At 42.6% G+C, this 9,315-nt stretch overlaps 1 protein-coding gene across 1 annotated transcript; it reads right to left on the reverse strand.

The window, feature by feature from the left end:
• Window positions 1–3,068: 3,068 nt before the first annotated feature.
• LOC115740873 (B3 domain-containing transcription factor NGA1-like) lies at window positions 3,069–9,234 on the reverse strand. Its single transcript, XM_030674505.2, has 2 exons — window positions 6,413–9,234; window positions 3,069–3,547 (listed from the first exon to the last, which is right to left on the reverse strand). The coding sequence occupies exon 1, from the start codon at window positions 8,730–8,732 to the stop codon at window positions 7,380–7,382; it is 1,353 nt and encodes a 450-aa protein (XP_030530365.1). The 5' UTR covers window positions 8,733–9,234; the 3' UTR covers window positions 3,069–3,547; window positions 6,413–7,379.
• Window positions 9,235–9,315: the final 81 nt, after the last annotated feature.

Below are 9,315 nucleotides of genomic sequence, written 5' to 3' on the forward strand. Positions count from 1 at the left end.
GGGATAATTTTTTTTTGGATCACTTAAGTGCTAATTTCTTTTAATAACAATTATTTGAGTGCTAACTCCAGTGAATTTCATCAAAAATCTTACGTGGTAATTTTTTATTAATAACTTATTCCTACATGGCTCACGGAGACTCCAAAGAGGCAATAAAAAGCTAAAAATATTAAAATATTAAAAATAATCTAAAAAAAAAGTTAAAAAAACGAGAAGTAGTGAGTTGCGGTGGCGAGGGTCACCGAGCCTCGGCTAGTGGCCGATGACCCTGGCCCCCTCCCCCAAGTTGGGTGAGGGTCTCCGGCCACCGGCCAAGGCTCGACAATCCCCACCGACCATTCCCCATCTTTGCTTTGCTTCTCGCTTGCGCTTTTCAGCTCTCCATTTGTTCAGCTTGTGCACCAAGTGTTCGACGAAATGCTTGAACCATGTTGTCCTTCAATCCAGATTTCACCCACTTTGTCATCTTACGCCAGTGCCTCGAGTGGGGGGTTGCTGCCACCGGCTAGGGCTCGGCAGTGGTGAGGCCTAAAATGTGTTAATTGTAAATGTCATATATATAGTTTGGCTGGAATCTCTTGTTATTGGCACTTAAGTAATCATTTTTTCTCCGATTTGGTACTTAAGTGAGCCGGCGAAAAATTTTGACACCCAAGTGAGTGCCGTACATTAACTATAGCATTTATGGTGTCCTAGTTATCCATCAACCGTGTTGAAGGTACTCAACAAGAGTAAATTGAATCTCTCTTATGACGGAGAAAGCTCATTGGGAGGCAAATTCTAGTCTCAACCACCCATGTTATAGGCAAAAGATACGAATATTAGAATATCACGAATTAAATCTAATGGAATTAAAAAGGAAATCATCCGAATTTATTTCCAAAGCCAGGATTGCACGAACTTAAGTCTAATTCTGTGACATTTCTATGGCAACAATGGGAAAAAGAGCAACAACATCACCGGTTTTGTGCTTATTTCGGTCCTCTCCCTGATTAACATAAGGAATGTTTTAATTTTCAAGACAGGAAAAAGCCGGGCATCGAAACCCGTAAACTTACATTAAGGGCATATTTAACTAGTGCTCCAAGAGCACTCGTTAATATAGGAGAAAATTCGAAATTGGGGGCGGTTAAAGCATAGGCAAAAACATCACTAAACTTAGTCATTGGCGAGCCAACATCATAATTCAGTGCGATTACGGATTTCAGCCACGACATTAGGTGACTTCCAGATCGGATTGAATCAAAAAGCTTTGGAGGAATTTTTACTGTCAATTCGTCATCATGACTTCTTTTTTTGGCTTGGGGATGTTAGTCCACGCGACTGAATGATCTTCATACTCATTGTACGGAAGTCGGCCAGTTACGTGGTTCACTGGAGAAGGAACATAGACAGGCCCATCACTTGTCACTCAGCGGATCCGTCGCCGAAAAGGTCGAAGGTCTGGTATAGAATGTCTTGACCTAATTTGGGTAAAAAGACAACAGAGGGAGAGTGATCTTTCAGCATTATTTTGTCCCAAATTGCATATGACAACACACCATGTGTGGAATCGATGAGCACTTAGCCCTCGGTTTTGCACCACGAGGACGTCATAGTTTAGGTTCGATTCGATCGACGACTTCATAATCACTTCTAGAGATGGGACCGTCCCCTTACGTATTTACTAACTTCTCGGGGAAAAAGAAACTTGTAAGATCGAAACCATCTGATTTTCAACCTTTCTGCATTTCGGATTTTACTTTTCTCTCTCTTTACATATGTATTATGTGGTTCAAAGAAATCTCGAATTAATGATCCATTAAAGCCTGGATGCTCATAAAGGTGTTCCTTGACAAAGATAATTGGTGAACTTTTACCTGCCCGGCATGCTTTGTTAGCGATAAAATCAAAAAGCGCAAGTCGTTCGACTTATTATCAATTTGTGCCGCATGTTATGTTATTTGCGCACGTAACAAAACTCTAGTTCCATTAAAAAGCCCTAAAATTTTGCTAGTCTCTCAAGTATATATAACTAGCCAGATAGCTATGTTTCCACATCATTGTGACTTTTCCTAGGAAGATGGCTAGCCTGATTAGTTAAGGATCAATTCGTTGCATGTTCTATCCACCTTCTCAAAATGGAAAAACATGAGGTGTTGGAATCAAGTTGCAAGTTTTAGAGCTTCGTTTTGGTTCGTCACTTACCATCATAATCATGTGTGGTATAACGACGTGATCCTCTTACCTATTTCTGGTTCTCGATTGATGTCGAACACAAATTTTTATACGTACTCGCACCTCTATAATTACTTCCCCAATGTCCAAATCAGTCGAAACAAACGCACCCTAAGCAAGCAATTCGTGCTCCATGCATGCCCTCGCAACTCACCCAATGTTTTTTGGATATGTAGGTAGCGAACACCAAAAAAGCGAAAACTAACAATTATATACTTTCACCAAGTTGGACCCATCAAGATATCCTTTCGGCTGGGGAGATCACCAAGATGGAACTCAAGTTCGATCCTATTAATGTATCTAGTTAGATGTACATTCACTTATAAGCTTAAGCCAATGAGATTTGAGTCGACTATAATATATCATATAACTGCTCTACACCACATCAAATCTCCAATGTGGGATTTCTCTAACACACTTCACACGTACATCTTAATATTATCACACACGCCATAAAAAAAAATTCATAGAATTCGGATAACATATTTGTTAATCACTTTACATCTTTCAAACCAATCATGACACGCTTAATAAATACCAACCATCCAACATGGCCTGTGTAATACGTCCAAGAAATTGTTTCTCACACTTTAATCATGAAAATGGTGTCTCTAATGTAATAAATGTGTATAAAAGTATCTTGTAAATAGTGACAACATTTAAACGTACTTAACTGAATCAAATCTTTATTAACTTATTATAATTGATTAAAAGATGTGAAACCCATCAACGATACGCTTATCTTTCGTGTTGTATATAGGTCGACCCATCGATGAAGCGATCGCAATCAAACTCAAGCGAGTCAAGCGGCCGGATGCAAGTAGCATCGGCAAAACCTAGGTGGCGACATCGCATACGAATTGACCTTTCTGCAGATCTTGAATTAACTTCGAAGTAACTCCAACTCTAATTGATAATTTGATCAACTTATCAATGGAGGTATAGTCTGAGTTATCCTTCTTCCCCTTTTCCCCAAGTAATAAAGGCTATGTGAAGCATCAATTCAACGCCATAGGAGCATGCATGACTTCTTTACTATGACTATGATTTGAGTAAGGACTCTGTCTTATCAAACTCGAGAGTTTGACCTCTCACCAAGGCCATTAATACATAGTTAAAACCTCTGCGCTCTCTTAAATAACTGGGTGACTTCAAATATGTCTGCAGAAATGGCTGCTCCGTATATGTTCCTAGGAAATGCTTAGAGCATACCCTCCATGCAGTTTTCACACATTCGTATCATAACTTGAGCAAAAAAAATGTAGCGTTCTTTGCTCGCGCAAGAAAGATGAACGAAGAATATAACTCGTTTAGGTCGTGATTGGTTATCCTGAAGTCAGAATCGAACCAAGTTCATTATATATCAAAAGTGAATATGTAATACGAAGTTACATAATGAAAAAAGAAAAGAAGAAAAACCAGTTTCATCTTTTTGTTAGTCTTTTATTCAATACCTAGAAAAAGCAATAACACCTTCCTAATCCAGTCCAATTAAGCAAAGCAAACATAGTAGGGAACTGATGATCTTCAGGAGATGTACGGAACGAACGACAAACGGTTCCGGGAGAGAATGTTTGCCTGATTACATCTCTATGATTAGATCAGCTCTGGGGCTATCTCTTTCATCAACTAACAGAGACATGCAAATCAACCGTTATTGAAGAATATGTAAGCCACTATAGGGTATACGGTCCCTGGTTCGTATTCAGAACCTATCTTAATTACATTGCACCAACGTCAAAACAAGAACGGAGGCAATTGACAAAAAGAGGAAATGTTGCAAAGGCAAAATAGCAGCAAAACCTAGCTGGATCAGTCAATGGCTGACCAATTGAGGAACAGATGATCAGGAAACACTTCTGGGAATCGTTTAGCCCATGATCTGCTGATAATGATCAATGAGGAATACGTGTCCACATCTCTAAACATAACATACACGAAGCTCTAAAAAAGCGAGTAACTTGCTCAAGGATCATCCGTATTTGATTTATACAACGAGTATTGCCTCTGTATAACAGACGCAAAGCTTCTCAATGATCAGCAGAAACAATCTGCCATAGACAGACTTCTATAAATTGCTTTTGGGTTGCTTCAATCCAACAAAAAATAGTGTGCAGCCCTGATATATACGCAAGCAAGCTATGTTATGATGAAAATTTTGCAGTGTTCTTTTAGGAGAATTACAGTTTCTCTTGTTTGGCCAACGTCTATTCAAAGTGTAACTCAGAGACTAACTTCTAATGCATAAAGATGCGGACGTGCATGCATGTGCTCTACGTTCTTGATTAACTTTTCTGTTCATCATGCTTGTCTGTGAAACATTCTGTGAATCACATTATAATCCGACCGTAAAGATGGATTATACATAGACAAACAAGATCTTGGAGTCTAAAATTTCTAGAAATACTAGCTAGTTGTATATGGATCATGCGACCAGCTTGCCGGTATTATGGTCTCTCACTATCATGACTTATAAAATTTCAACCAAAAGAATAGACGCATATGTACCAAAAAAAAAATGACGCACTCAAGGTTATCTCCAAGATTAAGTAGCGTGCACACAAATTTCCTTTGCAAGAGCAAAAGACAACGCTGAGCAACAAATGGTTCTACCTGGGTTCTCATAAAAGCTTAGCTAATGACTATGGAGAGTGGAACATATATAGAGTAAACCACTTGTTCTATGGCAGAGAAATTTACATTGATGTTGAAACGGATTGAGATAAGGCGGGGCTCAAGAAATATAACATTTTAACAATAGTCATTTGATGGCGATCATAGTGACATATAGAGATAGACGAGACTACGATCGCGTTTCCTACTTTTATTGCTTATGGATTTACGCAGCATTTTATACTAATCTCTCTCTCTCTCTCTCTCCCTCCTATTTTTTCTTCTTATGACAGTAGCTTCTTTAATTTTCAAAGTTTCATGGTTTCTTGTACTACATATTGCAATTTTAATTCATTTGCCAGGCAATGAATCTTATGTGCTGGAATAGTACTAATATCTGTTTTCTCAATTAAACATGGTCGGTAGAAAAATGCTAACTTAACCCTAGCAACATATAGAGATCTTATTTCACTTCCTTTCATTAAGGAGAATATGGTGGGATACCGGGAACAACTTCAAGTAGCAAGGCCAAAATTAGTTCAAGAACTAAAATAGAAAACACCAAATCACTTCATCGGTTAATAGTCAGCTGGAATTTGAACCACTGTTATCTAAGTCAAATCCATTACGCCTACAAATAGAGACCATCAAATTCAACCCGAAACGAAGGAAACAAATTATTTGAGGTCTCAAATCAGTCACACTAATCACTTGCCGTAAACTCTTATCCTATAGATATAGCATGCCTAATCCATGATTAGTTAGGAGGACACCAATTTAATGTCAAGCATGTTTGGCTTGTTCATTTGAAATCAGACTCCCTAACTAGTTGCGCAATTCTGGGTAAAGATCAGACATGACTTCAGTGGAAGGCCTAGGAGTAAAACAGCTAATTAAATAGGTGGCTTATAAAAGTGGCAATCAAGGATAAGTAGAAACATCACACAAAAAAGCATTACTTTGACAGTCTTGCAAGAAATAGAATGGCAATAAAAGAGGAAGAAGACCCAATGGACAGAAGAATTTGTGGTCCTTATTTTTTTTTTTATATATATATATATGTCAAAAGAAGGTTTATTCGCTCGCAAATAAACAATATGACAACGATTAGCACGGCATCCACCAATGTAGAACATTGCGTAAAATCGGAACGAAAAGACACTATCGAAACAATCAAACAAAGCATGTGATCGGTGCGTTAGGTCATGCCTCTTTGATATCTCTCTCGCTCTCTCGCTCCCTCTCTCTGTGTGGAGTTTTAAGGACTTCTAAGCTTGCTCTTGAAGATAAACACATTGATGTCTCAATAACGTGGTTGAGCCTGAATGTCTTGATAGTTACTTAAGCAAATGGAGGGACAGTGGGGGCAAATACCGAAAAGAAGAGCGCAAAATGCAGAAGAGTGGGCAAGCTGGACATTCAAGCAATTAATAAGCCACAGATGCTTAGCAGGCAAAGAGAAGAAATGGTGGAAATCCTTAGCATGAAAAGAGCAAGAAAGAGAGCAGACGATGAACGCAAAAAAGGAAAGAAGAGAGGTGAGAGAGAGAGAGAGGACAGAGAGATTTAAGATAAACCATACCTTTCAAAGCTCTCTGCAACACTTTCTCTGAACTACCTGCAGGCGTGCCCAACGAAGCAGCGACAAGATCAACAACCTACACAGTAGTTAGCGCGCGCGCGCGCGCACAGAGGCACCCCAGAAGTCCAAAAACCCAGAAAAGAAAAAGAAAAAAAGGAAAAAAAAACCAACCAAAGATAAAGAAAGGAGAAAGAAACGAAATCTAGAGAGAGAGAGAGAGAGAAAGGAACAAGACTTAAATGGCGTTCAGGGAAGCTAGGCGCTGCGACCCTTGAACCGAGGAATCAGGAAAAGTTGTTATTATTCACTTGAGAACAGTGCAGAGAAGGAGAAAGGTGAAATGTGTGGGAGAGAGAATAAAGATTGATCATAAAGAGCTGGTTCAGTGGAAACCATGGGAGGATGGAATACACATTGCAGAAGAAACCAGGTCTTTCCTAATAGAAGAGCGGGGGAAAGAAGGAAGGGAAAAAGCAAGAGCGGACGTGAAAATCTTGGGGATGTGATTGATTGATGGGATCTATCAAATGTCTCTCCAATATTAGACTCTTGTCTATAATGAGCTGATCATGAATTAATCACATATGTACTTTATACACAAAGCAAAATGTTCTTCTTTCCATAAAAGAAAGAAACTTTTCTGTATGTAATTCTTGAAAATGGTGGCTGCACGGTTCTTGATCTCCTCCTCTCTGTCTCATTTGATGATGTCTCTCCACAGTTTCTTCATGGAGAACCCCAGATTCCCTCAGCACATCGAAACCTAACCAAGACACATTGCCGGGCAATTCTTGATTCTTGCCCTTCCATGCCTAAGCCCCCCAATCATTCCACAAATGCAAGAACTGCAGTTGGATAACGAGCTAAGACGTTTCGGCGAAATTGTGGTCCTGGTTTCATCGTATGAACTGACAAGGTGAACCGAAACCGATCGATGTGGTGCCGACTCCTTCTGGGTCGTCTTCTTTCAGATATCCAAGTCCAAGGTTGACGAGACCGAAGCCTTTCCCTTGTTCAAGAACTCGGCCTGGACGGTCGGCAGCGGCGTACTGTTGTATAGCCTCAGTTGGAGAGGAGGCTGCTGTGAAGAAGAGGAGGACATTTGGTGGGTTTGCGATGAGATTGAAGCATGTGATATAGAAGTTGAGGACAGTATGTCGCACTCGTCGTCGGACTCCGAGATCGGACAATCCATGTTCACTCCAAACAGCCTCAGCCTCTTGGCTGCAACTTTCCCTTGGACCACGGGCACCGAATCGAATACCACTTGCTCGTTCCCCCGGCCGGCACCGCCTCCCCCGCCTTGATGAACCTGCACCATCCCAGCGGACACTTGCCTTGGGGCTGTGCCTGCACCGTTGCTCGATCTGAGTTGGTAATACACCGGCGGCGCATTTGGACAAGCGCTCAAGCTCACCACATTCCCATAACCATAACCATAACCATAACCACTGCCGCCTCCGTAACTGTTCCGGTATGGACCCAGGTGCGACGCTTGGAAGTGGTCCCTCCCGGACATGTGCATTGCACCTGCAGCTGCCCCTGGCCGCAACAGCAAAGGGCCCCATGGGACCGCTGTCGCTGAGCCCCGATGATGGAATGAGAACTGGCCTGGGAGTTGGAAGGCGGCCATCGGGGGCGGGTCTGGGGCGTCAGGCCGCCGCCTCCAATCGATGAAGAGACGATCCTTGCTGAACTCCCCGACGCCGCGCTCGAACGAGACGATGTCCCCAGCGTCCAGCTTCTTCTCCTTCACGAAACGGCTCCACCCTTTGGTCATCACATAGCTCTGGCTGCTGTTCCAGTAGGAGTACCGGAAACGCCACGGCTTCCCGTTGCGGTCCTCAAAGTTCAGGAGCAAGCCCTTCTCGTTAGTCGAGGAATCGAGCGGGAAGTACCTCTCAGCGTGCTGCTTGGGGATGACGAGGCGATTGAGCTTGCCAACGTCGCTCGGCGTGACGACCTTATCGAACATGTGTTCCCTCTCAACCGGCGGCTTAGGAGTAGCGGAGGAGGGAGCCGCGGCCGAGCTCTCGCGCGGACGCGAATCCTCGTCGTCTAGAGGCGGCGACACGTCCATGAGCTCGGGCTTCGAGCGGCCGTCAGCATCGCGGTCGAATCTGTGGGCTAACCAAGATCCCATCTGGGCGTCCGACTGGCCATTATTGACGTTGCCAACGGGAAAGAGGCCTCTTGTGTGCTGGTGATGAGAAGTGGAAGAAGAGGGCGAAGACGATGAGGACGAGTAAGAGAAAGGGTTTTGCTTACCTCTGACAATCTGAGCTTCTTCCAACTCCAAAAAACCCTCTCTAAAATCCATGTCCCTCCCCCTCTCTCTTTCTTCAACCAAAACTCAAATCGATCTTCAGATTCTGGATCTGAGGCAAACCCAAAACCAAAACCCAAATTCAAGAAAACGGGCCAAATTGACCGCAGACCCACCTTTGCTGGTCCTTCTTCCAGGGCGAAAGATTCTGGTGAGACAGAAAGAAGAAAAAAAATCTGGGTGGGGGTGGGGTGGGTGGGGGGAAGAGACCGAGAGCTTGCTTCCAAGAAAGAGACGGAGCTTCAAAATTCTAGCAACAGTGACGCACCGCGGTTTCTCGCTTGACCCACAAGAGGACTCGAGCACGAAAGGAATCGGCACAATCTAAAATGGACGTCTCAAACACTTTGCTCCGCGAACGCACACGGAGACACAGACGCAGACGCAGACACTGTTGAAGCTGCTCTTGGTGTTGTTGACCTCTTGGGAAAAGTAGAGTTAGTGTGAGAAAAGACAGGATAGATTAGACACACACACAGTCAAAAACATAGAGCGAGCGAGAGAATCAAATGGTCGTGATTAGATCACAGGAGGTGCGTCCCTGGAAGCTTCTCAAGCTGGGCAAAATTTTTCTCCT

The sequence above is a fragment of the Rhodamnia argentea genome, chromosome 9, assembly GCF_020921035.1.
Source record: "Rhodamnia argentea isolate NSW1041297 chromosome 9, ASM2092103v1, whole genome shotgun sequence".
NCBI classification, from domain to species: Eukaryota; Viridiplantae; Streptophyta; class Magnoliopsida; order Myrtales; family Myrtaceae; genus Rhodamnia; species Rhodamnia argentea.

Excerpts from the sequence above, each read along its gene's own strand:
- LOC115740873 (XM_030674505.2), bottom strand. The coding sequence starts at position 8,732 with ATGGATTTTAGAGAGGGTTTTTTGGAGTTGGAAGAAGCTCAGATTGTC.